The sequence below is a fragment of the Thalassophryne amazonica genome, chromosome 11, assembly GCF_902500255.1.
Source record: "Thalassophryne amazonica chromosome 11, fThaAma1.1, whole genome shotgun sequence".
NCBI lineage: Eukaryota > Metazoa > Chordata > Actinopteri > Batrachoidiformes > Batrachoididae > Thalassophryne > Thalassophryne amazonica.
Window position 1 is genome coordinate 33,937,529 of NC_047113.1, and position 19,909 is coordinate 33,957,437.

Below are 19,909 nucleotides of genomic sequence, written 5' to 3' on the forward strand. Positions count from 1 at the left end.
CATTAGCAGCCCCACCTCCCGTCATGGGAGAGTGTCGGCTGGACCCCGGTCGTGCATCATCCCCGCCTTCCATCAAAACAGAGATTGCCACGTTTATCGGGGTTAAATGAGCTCTGTTTAAAATATCTTCTCTGTGCGCATTCAAGTTTCTCTACTATGTTATAAAAGACCATCCGGCGTGACACCCCCGCTGCGCAGGTCACACACACACACACACACACACACACACACACACACACACACACACACACACACACACACACACACACACACACACACACACACGCACACACACCCCCAGACAGACACACACGCACACAGCTAGCGTCTGCAACAGGTATTACAGCCGTGAGGTCATGTTTCCGTGAGGAGCTCTATGCGTGGGTATTTGACCGTCTTGCTGCAAAGACTTACAGCCGTTACAGCCTAGAGACGGTTATTTTTAACCCTTCTTTAATTTAACAATTAAAAAACAGAAAAGGAGACGCATTAATTTAAGAATTAAAAAATATTAAAGGGGTATTAAAATATTCGTGTTTAATCACTAAATTGAAGAAAACCTCCCATAATTGTGCAAAAGATACGGGTATTTTTTAATCCTTCTTTAATTGAGGCATTAAAAACCATAAAAGGGCGCGCTTTAATTTAAGAATTAAAAAATATTAAAGGGGTATTAAATATTAGACACTGATTTATGTTTAATTATTTCAGAATTAGTTAATTCTTTAATACATTAAAAAAGATCTAGGTATTTTTTTAATCGTTCTTTAATTCATGAAATAAAATGACATTAAAATATTAGACCCGGGTGGGAGGGGAGGTAGGGCTTGGAGGCGGAGCTTGGGGCGGGGTTAGGGGAGGTGCTAGGGGCGGGGTTGGGGTGGAGCTTCGGGGCAGGGTTAGGGGAGGGGCTAGGGGCGGAGCTTGGGGTGGGGCTAGGGGAGGAGCCAGGGGTGGGGCTTGGAGGCGGGAGTAGTGGAGGGGTTAGGGGCGTGGTCAGGGGCGGGGCTTAGGGGCGGGACATAGTGACATAGTCGATTCTTATTGGCTGTGACATCATAAGGGGCGGGATTAGGGGCGGGGCTTAGTGACGTAGTCGATTCTGATTGGCTGACAGGGCCATAAATCAGTTTTTGACGCACAGTTTACTCTCTAATGGCAGACAAATGTTTCTGTACCAATTGTTAAGATCTGTTTTTCTAGGCGATCAAATACTTATTTCATGCAATAAAATGCTAATTATGCTTTTGTTAAAAGCTCCTGTACACGCACACACAAGGTCTCCTGCAGACAGATAAATGAGGCCTAATATAGCTGTAAATGGTTAACTTTATCCATGTAAATGCTGATTTTGAGAAGGACATTGAATGATTATTGTTGAATTGTAGTAATTTTCCGACTGTTCATTTGAAAGCCTGTGATCAGGCAGGGAAATCTATTGGCACACCAGCCCACCAAGATTTTGTTTCACCAGCTGCCACTGAGATGAGTTGGATGAAAGCAGCGATTCTGACAGGTGAGGAGGTGTCAGTGGTGTCAAGCTGAAGCCAGCAGGAGCTCCAGAACAGAGTCGAGAACTGAACCTCTCCAGCCTGGAACCCTGTGTGAGCCTGAGTCTGTAGACCAGGTCTCATCCAGAGGCATCATGGATGAGAGAGAGTTATCAAAGTAGAAAATCAGACTTCTTTCTCCAGAAAGTATAAAAAATACAAAGAAGGAACAAGCAGCAATCTGACTTCACTTGAGTGACTGTGTTTGTCCTTTTCTTCGTTAACATTTGCAAATACATGAAACAGCAGTTAATTTTATAATAGCAGCTTGGTTACATTTGTGAGTTCTTACAACTTATATTTTTAATTTCTGTAGGTGAGGAAACGTACTGTGATGGCAGACAGAATGGAGCTCAGTGTTACGGAGCTTTAGGAGGAACTGTGTCTCTCCGGCTGATGACGAGCGCCTCAGAAATACAGAAATTTGCATGGTTTAAAAAATCAACATTAATACTCATTGGGATAAAGTATAGTTTTTTATTGAATGCGATTGAAAGCAGATCCATCTTCACTCCCAGTGATGGAACATTCAGGATAAATAACCTGAGCAGAAGTGATGGTGGTGAATATGTTCTTAACATGTATAATTCAAATGGAAAACTGTATGGGAAGCGAACTCTACAATTATTCATTCAAGGTAATTATTATTTAAATTTTACTTTTATGAGACAATAAAATTATTTTTAATAATAAAATGAAAGTTGATGCTTTTATATTTCCACTTGTAAAATGTCTCATATCAATAATCAGCTGCACTCAGTGTCTCGTGTATTTCTGATTGAAATGTCTCTGTGAGCAACATTCTGAGGATTTCACAGTTTGACCAGTTTGGTGTTTTTGTCTCAGCTCCTGTGTCCTCTGTCCTGCTGGTCTCTGAGTGTCTGTCCCGGGGGGAGATGAGGGCGTCCTGCTCCTCTGAGGGAGGTGACAGTCAGTACAGGTGGACTCTGGATGGACGCACACTGACAGACGCTGACCTCCTCTCAGGACACAATGAGACCACAAACATCACTCTGAAACAAGGTCTCTCAGGACGACTTGTCTGCACAGTCAGCAATCACATCAGCAAAGTCAGCAAAGAGGAGAACATATCTACCTGTCCAGGTGAGCCACAACGTGAGCAGCAAACAGCTGGATGCTGATAATCCTGACTGATATTTGAGCTTTCTGTTCACTTACAGGTTTTAGATTCATAAACTGCACTTTATCCAATGGAACGCTCATATCACAGTGGGTGTTTGAAGCCAATAACACGCTGTGCATTGAGCCAACAACCACCGAAACCACTGTTCAAGAAACTCCAGCCTCCACCATCAGTAAGGAGACTGACAGTGTGTCCAACAAAACTGGTCTGTTACTGTAGCTTTCTGAAACAGACACTGGTGTCTCCACCAGACCTCAGCAGTTATTATCAAGCTGCCAGTTCTCTTCTTCACAAACTTTCTGTTCATTTTACTGCTGAGTTGTCACTCACCATTTCAGCAGATCCCATCAAAAAACATGGAAGCTGTGTCATGTTTTCATAGCAGTTTGCAAAAATGAACAACAAAAAAGAGCAACAGTCGCGGTGCTCTTTGATGATGACCTTTTTGACCTGTGATTTAGTTATTGACCATTTGAAGGTGATTGTTCTCATAAGATCGATACGAGTGGAAAGAATATTTTTGTAACCACTGGCTTAAGTGAACGGCACATTCCACTGTTACAGGAGTTTTTGTCATGGAAAGAGGAGCGGAGGAACTCCACGCGTCGCGGCAGAGCCGCATGGCGCAAAGCAACGCCGTGATGAAGCCTCACAGGACATGTTGGGGCATGTCCAGCTCATGCACAATTTCTCAGATACTCACACGACTGAAAAGCAACCGGAAGCCGTCTGAGCCATCTGAAAGCCGAGACCAACATGGAGGTGGTTTTGTTCCACGCCATGAGCGGCATGGTGGCGCAATCATCCGCTTCTCTTTCCATGAAAAAAACTCCTGTAACAGTAGAATGTGCCGAAAAAGTGCTGATGTCCACGCCTTCTGCCTTTTTTGTGAAAGTTAGACGACGTCCCGGATCAACAAAGCCTTCACGTTGGAAATGATCTGGTTGTTTGAGTGGGGTTTGAGCCTGTCGATCGGCGCTCGGAGCGCGCCGTGCTCTCAGACGCTGTGGGCGGTCTTTAAACCGGCTGGAGCACTCCTTAATCCAGGGGTGGGCAACGAGGGCCGAGACAGTGCAGGTTTTCCTTGCAACCAGTCACCTCAACAGGTGGGTGCTGATGAGCTTCTCCTCTGAACATAAACACCTGATAGTCAATGAAATCACCTGCTGAGACACCTGATCTTTAATGAAATCACCTGCTGAGGTGATTGGTAGAAAGGAAAACCTGCAGTGTTTCGGCCCTTCATGGCACATGATTGCCCACCCCTGCCTTAATCTGTGTAATCCCGATAAAATCGTTGCTGAAAGCCATCTAAATTTTCCGAATGGTGTCCAGCTGGAGGTCTCTCACAGTTTCTGGAAAAATTTGATGCAGCAAAGCTCCAAATCGTTCAGACATTTATTCGCAATAAAAATCCGACGAGAGGGGTGGACCACTGCTCACACAAAGCCTGCTCACAGGCGAATGACGCAACCGACAGGCGTGAAAAAACTCACGCATGCGCACGAAGGTTCAAGCTTGGCTGATGCAATCACACGTGATTCAAATCCATATGGTTTTTGCAAAAAATAAAAAGGTCCGATACTTTTTGGACAGACCGTATGATTTTTTAATAATTTATTTGTTTGTTACTGCTGCAAATAAGTATTTGAACACCTGTGAAAATCAATGTTAATATTTTACCTTTTGTTTGCAATTACAGAGGTTAAATGTTTCCTGTAGTTCTTGACCAGGTTTTCATACACTGCAACAGGGATTTTGGTCCACTCCTCTGTACAGATCTTCTCTGGATCTTTCAGGTTTGGAGTTTCAACTCCCTCCAAAGATTTTCTATTGAGTTCAGGTCTGGAGACTGGCCAGGCCACTCCAGGACCTTAAAATGCTTCTTATGGAGCCCCTCCTTAGGTGCCCTGGCTGTGTGTTTGGGGTCATTGTCATGCTGGAAGACCCAGCCATGACCCATCTTCAGTGCTCTTACTGAGGGAAGGAGGTTGTTTGCTAAAATCTTGCAATACATGACCCGATCCATCCTCCCTTCAATATGGTGCAGTCGTCCTGTCCCCTTTGCAGAAGAGCACCCCCAGAGTATGATGTTTCCACCCCCATGCTTCACGGTTGGGATGGTTTTCTTGGGGTTGTTCTCATCCTCTAAACATGGTAAGTGGAGTTGATTCCAAAAAGCTCTATTCTGGTCTCATCTGACCACATGACCTTCTCCCATGCCTCCTCTGGATCATCCAGATGGTCACTGGTGAACTTCAAACGGGCCTGGACTTGTGCTGGCTTGAGTAGAGGGACCTTGCTGCCCTGCAGGATTTTAAACCATGACAGCATCATGTGTTACTAATGTAATCTTTGTGACTGTGGTCCCAGCTCTCTTCAGGTCATTGACCAGGTCCTCCTGTGTAGTTCTGAGCTTTCTCAGAATCATCCTTACCCCACAAAGTGAGATCTTGCATGGAATCCCAGACCGAGGGAGATTGACAGTCATCTTGTGTTTCTTCCACTCTCGAATAAATAATCATAACAGTTGTCTTCTACCAAGCTGCTTGCCTGTTGTCCTGTAGTCCATCCCAGCATTGTGCAGGTCTACAGTTTTGTCCCTGGTGTCCTTAGACAGCTCTTTGGTCTTGGCTATGGTGGACAGGTTGGAGTGTGATTGATTGAGTGTGTGAACAGGTGTCTTTTATACAGGTAACAAGTTCAAACAGGTGCAATTAATACAGGTAAAGAGTGCAGAATAAGAGGGCTTCTTAAAGAAAAATTAACAGGTCTGTGTGAGCCAGAATTCTTGCTGGTTGGTAGGCGTTCAAATACTTATTTGCAGCAGTAACATACAAATAAATGATAAAAAAAAAATAAAAAATCATACATTGTGATTTCCAGATTTTTTTTTAGATTATGTCTCTCACAGTGGACATGCACCTAAGATGAAAATTTCAGACCCCTCCATGATTTCTAAGTGGGAGAACTTGCAAAATCGCAGGGTGTTCACTACTTATTTTCCTCACTGTATGTGCAGATATTTAGCAAAGTGTAAAGTCAGTTATTCATTCCAAAAATTGCAGTAAATGTAAAATGTTGTATGAAAAAGTCAGCAAAGAGGAGAACATATCTACCTGTCCAGGTGAGCCACAACATGAGCAGAATACTAGACAATAGAGGTGGGCGATACCGGCAATTGATCTGATACCAAGTAAATGCAGGCCCAGTATCGCTGATATCAATACCGATACTTTTCATATTTAAGCTTCATAGATCCAAAGGATCCAAAAGACCTAGGATAGAATTTCGCCAAACATTGTACGTGACAACAAAATACTTTATTCATATCACAATCAACATTTTTGTTTAAAAATATCACTCAACACAACTTAAAACAAAATCTCCTGAAGTAGAGGGCTGACAAACCACAATACAAGGGTGCGCTGCTGTGTGTTGTATGACACAGCGCAGCACTGCTCTTACAGAGAGTAGACTTTGATGAATCTGCGTGCACAGCAGTCAGTGCATGCGGTAGAGAAAAAAAAGGATGAGTAGTATCGATCTTTTTACACAAGGATTGTTCAATATCGATATCGATCGTTGGTGTCAATATTAGCGATATTAGGATCGATCCGCCCACCTCTACCAGACAATTACATGGTTTAAATTCAAGAGCTGCACATTCTCTAGTGGATCTGATGCTGTGGGTCTGAAGCCAACAACATGCTGTGCATTGTGACAATGTTCATTACTACCTCCAGTCTGATTATCACCTGACATGATGACAGTTAATGTATATTTTGCATTATATCTTAATCAAACATGCCCCAATCACCCTCATATTTGAAAGTGAGGTGCAGACTGGCACTCACTATCACCTGACTGAGTTGGATCTGGATCAGATCCGGATTGTGGATTTTGTGGACATTTGAATTTAATACTGAAAAGCCCATTTGGTGTACAATTTGTATTATATCTCAATCAAAAGTGCCTCAATCACTCTCATTTGTGACAATGAGGTTCAAACTGGCGCTCTAAATGAATAGACTAAGTTTGATCCACATGTGATCCGTATTGCGGATTTAACGGATATTTGATTCTTTTTAACATTGGGAAGTCCTTTCAATCTATATGTTGTATTTCATTTTAGCATATGAAAAGTAACTTCTCACAGGACTTTGTCCTTGATTTTTTTAAGGTAAAAATTTGTGGAATTGGAAACTAGTGTTGGTGGAGGTCTCAGCTCTATGAGCGCGGTGCTCGAGTTTTGTTTTTCAGTCTTCTAAAGCCCCATCAGTCGGGTGTGAGGTCACCCTGTGCTGGTTCATAGAGGCTTTGAGCCAATCCAAAAATAAATCACTTTCATGCCACGAATTTCATACAAAAGAAAATGAAAATGCTTTTATAAGTATGACAGTATTTACAAGTAGTTTTCAAATATGATGTCAAATCCCACAATACACTGAAACAAAAAATGGAGAAATGAAAAAAAATTGCATATTCAATCATAATTCATCTATAAACTCATCAAGTAATTTCTATGCACATTGTCGTGCCAATAAATGAAACCAAAGCTCCACCTTCATCTCCCACTCATCATGTCAAAGCCGATAATTTTGATGAGAAGACAGAGCTATACTTCACAAAACGAGACAGGAACAGTAATCAGGTAAACCTGTGTTTGATGATGGCCCCTGAGCAGAATTCACTTCTGGCCCTACGTAGTTCCAGATCTGCTCTGGAAACAAAGTTCTCACAAGTTTTGACTTGACTAACTCTCCATTTCAAAACTTTCAAATGCATTAAAAGGTGGAAAACTACAACTAAGAGAGGAGGATAGACATGCAGAGGGGAACACAGGACCAAAAAAGAGAGAAAAGAGGGCAGACAAAAGGAGAGACTGGAAAAGGAGATGAGGAGGAGACAGAGATGAGAGCTGAGGAAATGCTTAGACTAGAGTAAACATCAGATTCTTTAAACTGTGATGATGTTAGCGCCTTGGGGCAACTGTTTGTTGTGATTTGGCGCTATATAAATAAAATTGATTTGATTTGATGTTACCACAGTGGCGGCACCAGATTAACAGATATTATGCTGAAATACACAAAAGAAATGATGAGGCGGGGCAACAGCGTGTCGATGTCTCAGGGTTCTCTGCAGTCTTCCTGAATAATCCTCTCAATGTTCTGTGTCGTCTATATTTGTCAGGCTGAGTAGAGGCGAGGCACAGACAGAGGCTGGACACAAAACACATACTCTCAAGCGGGACGTATGAGAAAGAATAAGGGCCTTTAATACAGGCAAGGGTTCGGTGTACAGGAAGGCAGACCGCGGAGCAAAGGTACCAGACAGGGGCGAGACAGAGGACGTGGTCATTAACAAGTAGGGTTCAGTACACAAGCGAACAGGGTTAATCAGAGCTGAGGCTAAAACCAAGATCCGGTAAACAGAGCAGAGGGGAAAAAGGCTAGGCAAAAACAGGGCAGTGACAAAATACTGGCAAGTGATCAAAATCAACAAACGTGCAATGAGGAAGTGAACAGACGCAGTTTAAATAAGGAAGACAGTGACAGGAAAACAAGATGCACGTGTGGTTGAAGGATCTGGAAAGAGGGCGTGGTGGACAGATGAGAAACAGGTGCAAGAGTGTGAGGGAACAAAAAACACAATGCAGACAGAACCAAGAGAACTAAGTGATTCGAAAAACTAATGGTGGAAAATGTGATGTGCTAAAGGCAGACAATAATTAATGGGTGCAAAAAAAAAGGCACCAAACTAAGAATTAATGTGACTAGTCTAAAAAAGTGGAAAACAAGAAAACTACTGATCAAAACCAAAACTAGAGTGGAATAGATACTGAGTGATACATAACGCGAATGTTGGGAAAGTGTAGTGACACGGACCCACAACAGGGGGCGTAAATGAATGGACAATGGATGAGCCAAAAACAACAATTTACTGTTGTGAATGTGCACAACGAAATACAGACAATCACAGAATTTGTATGCAGTCAATATACAAAGGTGACGTGTGGGCAGGCTCGAGGATAGAAGACGTCTGTCCAGAGAAGAGCCGGGTCCCACACGATTTCCACTGCCAACGGGTCTGAAGCACACCGGAGCCGCCAAGTCCTGAGTCCCCAGGTGGCCACCGTATCCAGCTGTCAGACCTGGTACTGCTGGCAGGAGGCAGAAACAGTTAATGGTGGGTGTGTGTGTACACACCCAGTAAACAGTCAGCAAAAACGTTCTCTCTGTAGTCGGGTGGGAAAAACACCTCCACCTTTAAACCCAGTTCACAGTTAGTGCGGAGTCAATCTCTTACTTAACGTAGTTCGGAGTGAAATCCGTTCACAACTCGACCATCCATGAACCCCAGCCTCCAGCTGGAAGTAGCGAGCTGAATCACCTGCAAACAGATCACAAACGAGAGAAGCAAAGCACGTGCGTAGGCACAACTACGGCTGAGAAGTTACCTATTTGGTAGACGATATCTCAGCAGCGAAGTGGAGATGCTGCCCGGTTTTTATGGTGATGATGGTTTGGTGAAGATGAGTGACAGCTGGTGTTGATGATGATGAGTGACAGCTGTCACTCCCGGTTTCTCCTGTGAGGCGGTTGCGCCCTCTCGTCCTGAAGCCCGCACTTCAGGCAGGGCGCCCTCTGGTGGTGGGCCAGCAGTACCTCCTCTTCAGCGACCCACACAACAGCGAATACAATAAACATGGCAAACAAACAATAAGTTGTACAGAGGATAAAAGATGAACAGAAACAAATAATACAATGAATAACCAAACATACCATGAATGATAACTGACAGTAAAACCCAGGAAAACAGAACACAACCAGACCAAAAGACACTGAAGATAAATAATAAGCAAAACCCGAGAATACATAATTACTACTGAAGATAACAAATACATGAATGACAAATAAAATAAAAGATAACCACGAACGAAATTAGAGACTCAAGCATACAGAAAGAAAAGCAAGAAATGACGGAACCGAAAATACATGCTCAACAGAAAATAAATATTAATAAATAGCAATATTTAATGTCTTTCAACATGAGCATTAAATTAAGTCCTTTCATCAAGACAAAACCAATAACAAACTGTTTCTAAGTAAACAAAGTTCAAATTCACAAGTTCTGTTGTCTCTGTATTTTACACTACTGGCAAATGTAAAGTATATTCACCATGGTATATCATTATTTATATAATGACTGAGTGGATCCTTGCCATTTGATTGGTAGTTTGTATGTCACGTGACATGGACATGACATGGCAAATGATACTGTCATGGTTGGGGTTTGTTTGATGGTATGTTTATTTTGTCTTGTGTTCTTGTGTGGATTTGTTTTCTGCTTTGTTTCGTGAACTGCACTCTCATGCCTTTTGGTGTGGGCTTTGGTTTGGGGTGTGTCTGTTCCCTTTGTTTGCCATGCCCTTCCCCTGCTCATCCCCCACACCTGAGTTTCATTTGCTTCAATCACTCCCTCTATTTTAGTCCTGCTGTGCCTGTTCTCCATGCGAGATTGTTGTGCTTTACTGCCTTTGCTTCCAGCCTTCCTTCCGAGTTATTTTTGTCCAAGTTCTGATTGCCTGCCGTGTTTTTTGACCACCTGCCCGTTTTCTGGACCACGCCCTGCCTGATGTACTTGTTACTGCTGCTGATTATTGACTGCCTGCCTGTGACTCAACTAAACCTCTTTGAACACCAAGTGCCTGAGTCTGAGTCTAGCATTTGTGCCCAGCCTCCTCTGGTTCCTGAGCCTGATGGGTACGAATACAAGTAGTACCATTTGCCATTCTGTTCATTTAATGTGTGCAATAGTCCTTTATAGCATGCAATTTTGGTTCTATATGAAATGTGCTATTGCCCTGACCACCACATGGACTCACACTACCAGGGACGGTGTTTAGCTAAACATGGCAGAGTATGTCTTGCTGACAGATGATGATTTGAATAAGCTAATTGACAGTGCTAAATCTTCTAGCACACACGCGCACACACACACACAAACAAATCCCCAATGCTGTAAGCTGTCTAGAGGCATGAAGAGCTGTTGGTCCGGGAGCCCAATGGGGTTTCATTAGCAATTTTTGCCCAAGAGGTTTGAGGTGAGCACTACATGTGGTGTTACTTAGGGTCTTTAGAAACAGCATTCTTAAGTTCCACAAATGTGGGATAAAGGAGGGGGAGCCACTGAAAGTAACCCCAAAATAGTTATAAACCAGAAATTTGTGCCAAAATAAAATATTACTGTCTACTGAAAGGTATTGGTGTACTGATCCTAAAAATACAACTTAAGAAAACTTATTCAGCGTGAAAGGCCTCTTAAGAAGTCCCCCAATTAGCAGTAATTAAGGTGTTAATTAGCAATTTGAGCCCATCAATGAAACTTTGACTAAAACATAGATCGGAGTGACCAAAATCAAAATTGCTTACTTAAGAATCTATTTTTTGTGAGCTTGTTTAAATAAGAAGGGGGTTCCACTTAAAGTCCCCCTAATATAATAAATGAATTAGTAATTTGTGCCCAAATAAAATATGACATTCTGTTTAAAGGTATTGGTGTACTGACTTCAAAAACATAAATTAAGAAAATATTTTCAATGGGAAAGACCACTAAAGAAGTCCACTAATTAGTAGTAATTAAGGGGTTAATTAGCAATTTGCACCCATCAATGAAAGGATGAAGCGCTGGACAAATGTCTGAGATTTTTCACTGAACTGAGGAAAGAAGACAGCAGTCTGTACACAAAGTCAGTGCACGGTGTCATGGACTACATCGTCAGAATTGTTTTTGAACTATCCATCTGACTGTTTTTTCAAGTTGACAGAACAATTCTGGACTCTTATTTAAAGTTTGTGTTGGGCTGTTTGGAACCTGTTCATGTCAAAGAACCAATATTGCACACCAAAATGTAAGTCCTTTTTCTGATGTTTCTAAATTAATAAAATATCAAATGACAAGGATCTGTTTTAGCGTTATATAAAACAAATAATGATTTTTTTTATTATTAATTTAATAGAATAAATATTTCATGAGGCTCTGTTAACTTCAGCCAAAGCATACTCAGCACCTAGCAGACGTGCCGGTTCTTGCACCAGCTATACCGCTCTCAATAAAATTTGCCAAAAATAAATAAATAAACAAATAAATGAATAATAATAAAAAAAATTGATCCAGGCTGTTTAACTCAGCCACATGGGGTGTGCAGCCATTACATTTTGAGTGCCGGTCCCAAGCCCGGATAAATGAGGAGGGTTGCGTCAGGAAGGGCATCCGGCGTAAAACAAGCCAACCCAACTATGCAGACTAAGAATCGAATTTCCATACCAGATCGGTCGTGGCCCGGGTTAACAACGTCCGCCACCGATGCTATTACCCAACAGGGTGCCAGTGGAAAGTGGGCTACTGCTGGACGAAGATGACGAAGAAGAGGAGGAGAACGTTTCCACAAACAGCGGGAGAAGAAAACTAGAAGGGTGGAAATGAGAGTGAGGACTTTGAATGTTGGTAGTATGACTGGTAAAGGGAGAGAGCTGGCTGATTTGATGGAGAGAAGACAGGTAGACATATTGTGTGTGCAAGAGACCAAGTGGAAGGGAAGTAAGAGCAGGCGCATCGGCGGTGGGAACAAGTTGTTGTACCATGGTGAGGACAGGAAGAAAAATGGTGTTGGGGTCATTTTAAAGGAAGAGTATGTTAAAAGTGTGTTGGAGGTTAAGCGAGTGTCTGACAGGGTGATGAGTGTGAAGTTGGAAGTTGAAGGGGTGATGATGAATATCATCAGTGCATATGCCCCACAGGTAGGTTATGAGATGAAGGAGAAAGAATATTTCTGGAGTGTGTTAGATGAGGTGGTGGAGAGTGTGCCCAAGCATGAAAGAGTGGTGATAGGAGCAGACTTCAATGGGTATGTTGGTAAAGGGAACAGAGGTGATGAGGAAGTAATGGGTAGATATGGTATCAAGGATAGGAATGGGGAAGGACAGATGGTAGTTGATTTTGTAAAAAGGATGGAAATGGCTGTGGTGAATACCTACTTTCAGAAAAGGGAGAAGCACAGGGTAACATACAGTAGTGTTCAGAATAATAGTAGTGCTATGTGACTAAAAAGATTAATCCAGGTTTTGAGTATATTTCTTATTGTTACATGGGAAACACGGTACCAGTAGATTCAGTAGATTCTCACAAATCCACAAGACCAAGCATTCATGATATGCACACTCTTAAGGCTATGAAATGGGACTATTAGTAAATAAAAGTAGAAAAGGGGGTGTTCACAATAATAGTAGTGTGGCATTCAGTCAGTGAGTTTGTCAATTTTGTGGAACAAACAGGTGTGAATCAGGTGTCCCCTATTTAAGGATGAAGCCAGCACCTGTTGAACATGTTTTCTCTTTGAAAGCCTGAGGAAAATGGGACGTTCAAGACATTGTTCTGAAGAACAGCGTAGTTTGATTAAAACGGTGATTGGAGAGGGGAAAACTTATACACAGGTGCAAAAAATTATAGGCTGTTCATCTACATCAATGATATCCAATGCTTTAAAATGGAAAAAACAAAAACAAAAAAAAAAAACAGAGACGCGTGGAAGAAAACGGAAAACAACCATCAAAATGGATAGAAGAATAACCAGAATGGCAAAGGCTCACCCATTGATCAGCTCCAGGATGATCAAAGACAGTCTGGAGTTACCTGTAAGTGCTGTGACAGTTAGAAGACGCCTGTGTGAAGTTAATTTATTTGCAATATATATTTATAATATTTATATTATTATTAGGGTATATATATATATATATATATATATATATATATATATATATATATATATATATATATATTTCCCTCTGTTAAATAAAAGACATGTGCAGAAGAGATTACAATTTGCCAAAGAAAATATCAACTGGCCTAAAGAGAAATGGAGGAATATTTTGTGGACTGATGAGAGTAAAATTGTTCTTTTTGGGTCCAAGGGCCGCGGACAGTTTGTGAGATGACCCCTAAACTCTGAATTCAAGCCACAGTTCACAGTGAAGACAGTGAAGCATGGTGGTGCAAGCATCATGATGTGGGCATGTTTCTCCTACTATGGTGTTGGGCCTATATATTGCATACCAGGTATCATGGATCAGTTTGGATATGTCAAAATACTTGAAGAGGTCCTGTTGCCTTATGCTGAAGAGGACATGCCCTTGAAATGGGTGTTTCAACAAGACAATGACCCCAAGCACACTAGTAAACAAGCAAAATCTTGGCTCCAAACCAACAAAATTAATGCCTCACAGATGTGAAGAAATCATGAAAAACTGTGGTTATACAACTAAATACTAGTTTAGTGATTCACAGGATTGCTAAAAAAGCAGTTTGAACATAATAGTTTTGAGTTTGTAGCGTCAACAGCAGACGCTACTATTATTGTGAATTCCCCCTTTTCTACTTTTTTTTACTAATAGCCCAATTTCATAGCCTTAAGAGTGTGCATATCATGAATGCTTGGTCTTGTTGGATTTGTGAGAGTCTACTGAATCTACTGGTACCTTGTTTCCCATGTAACAATAAGAAATATACTCAAAACCTGGATTAATCTTTTTAGTCACATAGCACTACTATTATTCTGAACACTACTGTATAAGAGTGGAGGAAGGTGCACACAGGTGGACTACATTCTTTATAGGAGATGCAAGCTAAAAGAAATCAGACTGTAAGGTGGTGGCAGGAGAGAGTGTCGTCAGACAGCATAGGATGGTTGTTTGTAGGATGACTTTAGAGGTAAAGAAGAAGAGAGTGAGAGCTCAACAAAGGATCAGATGGTGGAAGCTGAAGGAGGAAGACTGTTGTGTCAAATTTAGCGAGCGGGTGAGAGAAGCACTGGTTGGAGGGGAAGAAATTTTGGACAACTTTTAAAGTACTGCAGATGTGGTGAGGGAGACAGCTAGGACAGTACTGGGTATGACTTCTGGACAGTGGAAGGAAGACAAGGAGACTTGGTGGTGGAATGAAGAGGTCCAGTAAAGCATAAGGAGAAAGAGGTTGGGAAAACGTTTTGGCATAGTCGGAGAGATGAAGAAAGTAGACAGGAGTACAAGGAGATGCAGTGTAAGGCGAAAAGAGAAGTGGCAAAAGCAAAGGAAAAGGCATATTGCGAGCTGTACAAGAAGTTGAATAGTAAGGAAGGAGAAAAGGACTTGCACTGATTGGCCAGACAAAGGGACAGAGCTGGAAAGGACATGCAGCATGTTAGGGTGGTAAAAGATGCACATGGTAATGTGCTGACAAGTGAGGAGTGTGTGCTGAGAAGGTGGAGGGAATATTTTGAAGAGCTGATGAATAAAGAAAATGAGCGAGAGAAAAGGCTGGATGATGTGGTGAGAGTAAATCAGGAAGTACAAGAGATTAGTAAGGAAGAAGTGAGGGCTGCTATGAAGAGGATGAAGAGTGGAAAGGCAGTTGGCCCAGATGACATTCCAGTGGAGGCATGGAAATGTCTAGGAGAGATGGCAGTAGAGTTTCTAACCAGATTGTTTAATAAAATCTTAGAAAGTGAAAGGATGTCCGAGGAGTGGAGACGAAGTGTGCTGGTTCCTATTTTCAAGAACAAGGGTGATGTGCAGAGCTGCAGTAACTACAGAGGCATAAAGTTGATCAGCCACAGCATGAAGTTATGGGAAAGAGTAGTAGAAGCTAGGCTTAGAAAACAGGTGAAGATCTGTGAGCAGCAATATGGTTTCATGCCGAGAAAGAGCACTGCAGATGCAATGTTTGCTCTGAGAATACTGTTGGAGAAGTACAGAGAAGGCCAGAAAGAGTTACATTGTGTGTTTGTGGACTTAGAAAAAGCTTATGATAGCGTGCCAAGAGAAGAGCTGTGGTATTGTATGAGGAGGTTTGGAGTGGCAGAGAAGTATGTTAGGGTCGTGCAGGACATGTACAAGAATAGTGTGACAGCGGTGAGATGCGCAGTCGGAATGACAGACTCATTCAAGGTGGATGTGGAATTACACCAAGGATCACAAGTCCTTTCTTGTTTGCAGTGGTGATGGACAGGTTGACAGATGAGATCAGACAGGAGTCCCCATGGACTATGATGTTTGCAGATGACATTGTGATCTGTAGTGAGAGTAGAGAGCAAGTTGAGTCTAGTCTGGAGAGGTGGAGATATGCTTTGGAGAGAAGGGGAATGAAAGTCAGTAGAAGTAAGACTGAGTACACTTGTGTGAATGGGAGGGAGCCCAGTGGAATAGTGCAGTTACAAGGAGTAGAAGTGAAAGTAGAGGAGTTTAAATATTTGGGGTCAACTGTTCAAAGTAATGGAGAGTGTGGTAGAGAGGTGAAGAAGAGAGTAAAGGCAGGGTGGAGTGGGTGGAGAAAGGTGGCAGGAGTGATTTGTGGCCGAAGAATATCAGCAAGAGTGAAGGGGAAAGTTTACAAGACAGTAGTGAGACCAGCTATGTTGTACGGCTTAGAGACGGTGACACTAACAAAAAGACAGGAGGCAGAGCTGGAGGTGGCAGAGCTGAAGATGTTGAGATTCTCTTTGGGAGTGACAAGAATGGACAAGATTAGGAATGAACATATCAGAGGGACAGCTCAGGTAGGACGGTTTGGAGACAAAGTCAGAGAGGCGAGATTGAGATGGTTTGGACATGTGCAGAGGAGGTACCCAGGTTATACAAGGAGAAGGATGCTGAGGATGGAGCGATTGATCTGCTGTGGCGACCCCTAACGGGAACAGCTGAGAGACAAAGAAGAAGAACCAGGCTGTTTTCGGCATGCGGGCGGTGATGATAAAGTAATGTTGCTGTTTTTATGGGGCCTAATGGCCATGTGGGCTATTAAGCATTTCAAAATAAACCAAAGTGGAGAATTATCTATCCAGCAAAACAAATGTGTCACTGTCATTTGCTAGCTTCCCTCAGTTAGGCGTAGCTTTGCCATAGCTGAATCTTAAACAATGACAAAACCAAATGTCTGACAAAACTACTTAGTCAAAGTAGTTAGCTGACATCCTAACATGGTTTTATCCTGTTTTATTGTTGTTTTACACATAACCAACCTGAAACACAGAAAAGAAATGACAAGGCCCGGCAACACTATGTCAGTGTCTTATAGTTCTCTGCAGTTACGAGAATGCAGAGAAAAACACTACTCGTCTCTGCCCCCTGCTGGTATGGAGTAAGTACAACAACTCCATTTAATCGAGGAGCTTTTGAAATGTATAAATGTTGCATGTTTCTTTGGCATCTATTTCTTACCAAAATAAAATTTATTCCCTTATTTTCAAGGATAACATGATATTCTCAAAAATACAATCATCAAAACACAAATTCTACACTTTTGTTCATATCAGTGACAATATCTGGGCTTGTCCTCATACTACAGGTCAGGACTTGGAGTATGAGCTGGTGCACATGTCATCACATTCACCACATTACAGAACTGTCACACACTGAGTAAATATAAAGTCTTAAGCTGACCTGTTAACATCTTTTCATTTGGTTTCATCACCACAGCATGACGGTAAGATGTCCCTGTTTTGGAAGACAACTGAGAAATACTTCAGTTCCTTATCATGGCAATTATTGAAGAAATGCAGTGTTTTTAAAGAAATCCCTTACCACAGTGCTCCATTCAGGCATCCATTGTCTCAAAAATAAATTCCTTAAAATTTCAAATTCAAAAAAAAAAAAGTATAATAATACCAATAAACTTTATGCTTTTAAATAAGTCCCTCAATGTTTGTCTGCTCTGGGTGTACAGTGAGGAAAATAAGTATTTGAACACCCTGCTGCTTTGCAAGTTCTCCCACTTAGAAATCATGGAGGGGTCTGAAATTTTCATCTTAGGTGCATGTCCACTGTGAGAGACATAATCTAAAAAAAAAAAAATCCAGAAATCACAATGTATGATTTTTTAAAATAATTTATTTGTATGTTACTGCTGCAAATAAGTATTTCAACACCTGTGAAAATCAATGTTAATATTTGGTGCAGTAGCTTTTGTTTGCAATTACAGAGGTCAAACATTTCCTGTAGTTTTTTTTTGCCAGGTTTGCACACACTGCAGCAGGGATTTTGGCCCACTCCTCCGTACAGATCTTCTCTAGATCTTTCAGGTTTGGAGTTTCAGCTCCCTCCAAAGATTTTCTATTGAGTTCAGGTCTGGAGACTGGCCAGGCCACTCCAGGACCTTGAAATGCTTCTTACGGAGTCCCTCCTTAGTTGCCCTGGCTGTGTGTTTGGGGTCACTGTCATGCTGGAAGACCCAGCCATGACCCACCTTCAATGCTCTTACTGAGTGAAGGAGGTTGTTTGTCAAAATCTCACAATACATAACCCCATCCATCCTCCCTTCAATACGGTGCAGTCGTCCTGTCCCCTTTGCAGAAGAGCACCCCCACAGTATGATGTTTCCACCCCCATGCTTCACGGTTGGGATGGTTTTCTTGGGGTTGTTCTCATCCTCTAAACATGGTAAGTGGAGTTGATTCCAAAAAGGTCTATTCTGGTCTCATCTGACCACATGACCTTCTCCTATGCCTCCTCTGGATCACCCAGATGGTCACTGGTGAACTTCAAACGGGCCTGGACATGTGCTGGCTTGAGCCGGGGGACCTTGCTGCCCTGCAGGATTTTAAACCATGACAGCATCATGTGTTACTAATGTAATCTTTGTGACTGTGGTCCCAGCTCTCTTCAGGTCATTGACCAGGTCCTCCTGTAGTTCTGGGCTTTCTCAGAATCATCCTTACCCCACTAAGTGAGATCTTGCATGGAATCCCAGACCGAGGGAGATTGACAGTCATCTTGTGTTTCTTCCACTTTCTAATAAATAATCATAACAGTTGTTGTCTTCTACCAAGCTGCTTGCCTGTTGTCCTGTAGTCCATCCCAGACTTGTGCAGGTCTACAGTTTTTTCTCTGGTGTCCTTAGACAGCTCTTTGGTCTTGGCTATGGTGGACATGTTGGAGTGTGATTGATTGAGTGTGTGAACAGGTGTCTTTTATACAGGTAACAAGTTCAAACAGGTGCAATTAATACAGGTAAAGTGTGCAGAATAAGAGGGCTTCTTAAAGAAAAACTAACAGGTCTGTGTGAGCCAGAATTCTTGCTGGTTGGTAGGTGTTCAAATACTTATTTGCAGCAGTAACATAAAAGTAAAGTCCCTTCGGCTGCTCCCTTGTTTGCACTCAGGGTTGCCACAGCAAATCCAAAGTGGATCTGTATGTAGAATTGGCACAAGTTTTACCCCGGATGCCCTTCCTGACGCAACTCCACATTACATGGAGAAATGTGGCAGGGGTGGGATTTGAACCCGGAACCTTCTGAACTGAAACCAAGCGCATTAACCACTTGGCCACCACCCCTGCTCTGCAGTAGTAACATACAAATAAATTATTTAAAAAAATCATACATTGTGATTTCCGGATTTTTTTTTTTTTTTGATTATGTCTCTCACAGTGGACATGCACCTAAGATGAAAATTTCAGATCCCTCCATGATTTCTAAGTGGGAGAACTTGCAAAACCGCAGGGTGTTCAAATACTTATTTTCCTCACTGTTTGTCTCAACATAAAACACGGGACACGGCACTTTGTCCCAAAAACAACCAAAATTCAGGATACTGAAAGTTGGGGGTTACCTGTAAATTCTGGTAATTTTTTTTTTTTTTTAGCAGTTTATTGGTTTAGCATTATAAAAGTTAACTTTTCATTTAGTGGATTAGCAGTTACTAAAGCTAACTTTTCGGTTAACTGTGCCCACCAGTGTTTATACCTTTCTTTCTTTGGCTATTGTGACAAACAAACATGGATGTCATTACTGTACCTTCTGTAAATACAATGTTACCAAATCAACATCTCAAAAATAAAATACTGACCTTACTGATTTGTTAGCTTCTTACTTTTGTCTTTGCTCAGCACATAAAGGTATCATTCAAAAACCAACTCTGTTGCTCCATATGCCACCACACAGACAACATCACTTCCTAAAAGTACATTTCTTCACCATCAGCAAATGTGTGGCTGAACTTTAGAAAGTTACGCAATCTTCAGAGAGCAGGTTTCCTGTTTACATCCTGACACTTCACACTGATTCTTAGCCAGTGTTTAACAGATAACTTTATTTTCTATTTTACAAAAATTATTCATATCATAAACATACAGCAATACTGGCTGTCATTTTTCAATCATGTTAATTAATTCACAGCTGTTTTCTC

The 19,909-nt window shown here is 41.8% G+C and overlaps 1 protein-coding gene across 2 annotated transcripts in view; it reads left to right on the forward strand.

The window, feature by feature from the left end:
• Positions 1-1,762: 1,762 nt before the first annotated feature.
• LOC117520001 (hemicentin-1) overlaps positions 1,763-19,909 on the forward strand; it is a 103,513-nt gene continuing 85,366 nt past the window's right edge. For both annotated transcript variants that reach the window (XM_034181293.1, XM_034181294.1), the window contains exons 1-2: positions 1,763-2,187; positions 2,397-2,654. In XM_034181293.1, the coding sequence (XP_034037184.1) occupies positions 1,947-2,187; positions 2,397-2,654 (499 nt within the window). In that variant the 5' untranslated portion in view covers positions 1,763-1,946. The remainder of the gene's footprint in view (positions 2,188-2,396; positions 2,655-19,909) is intronic.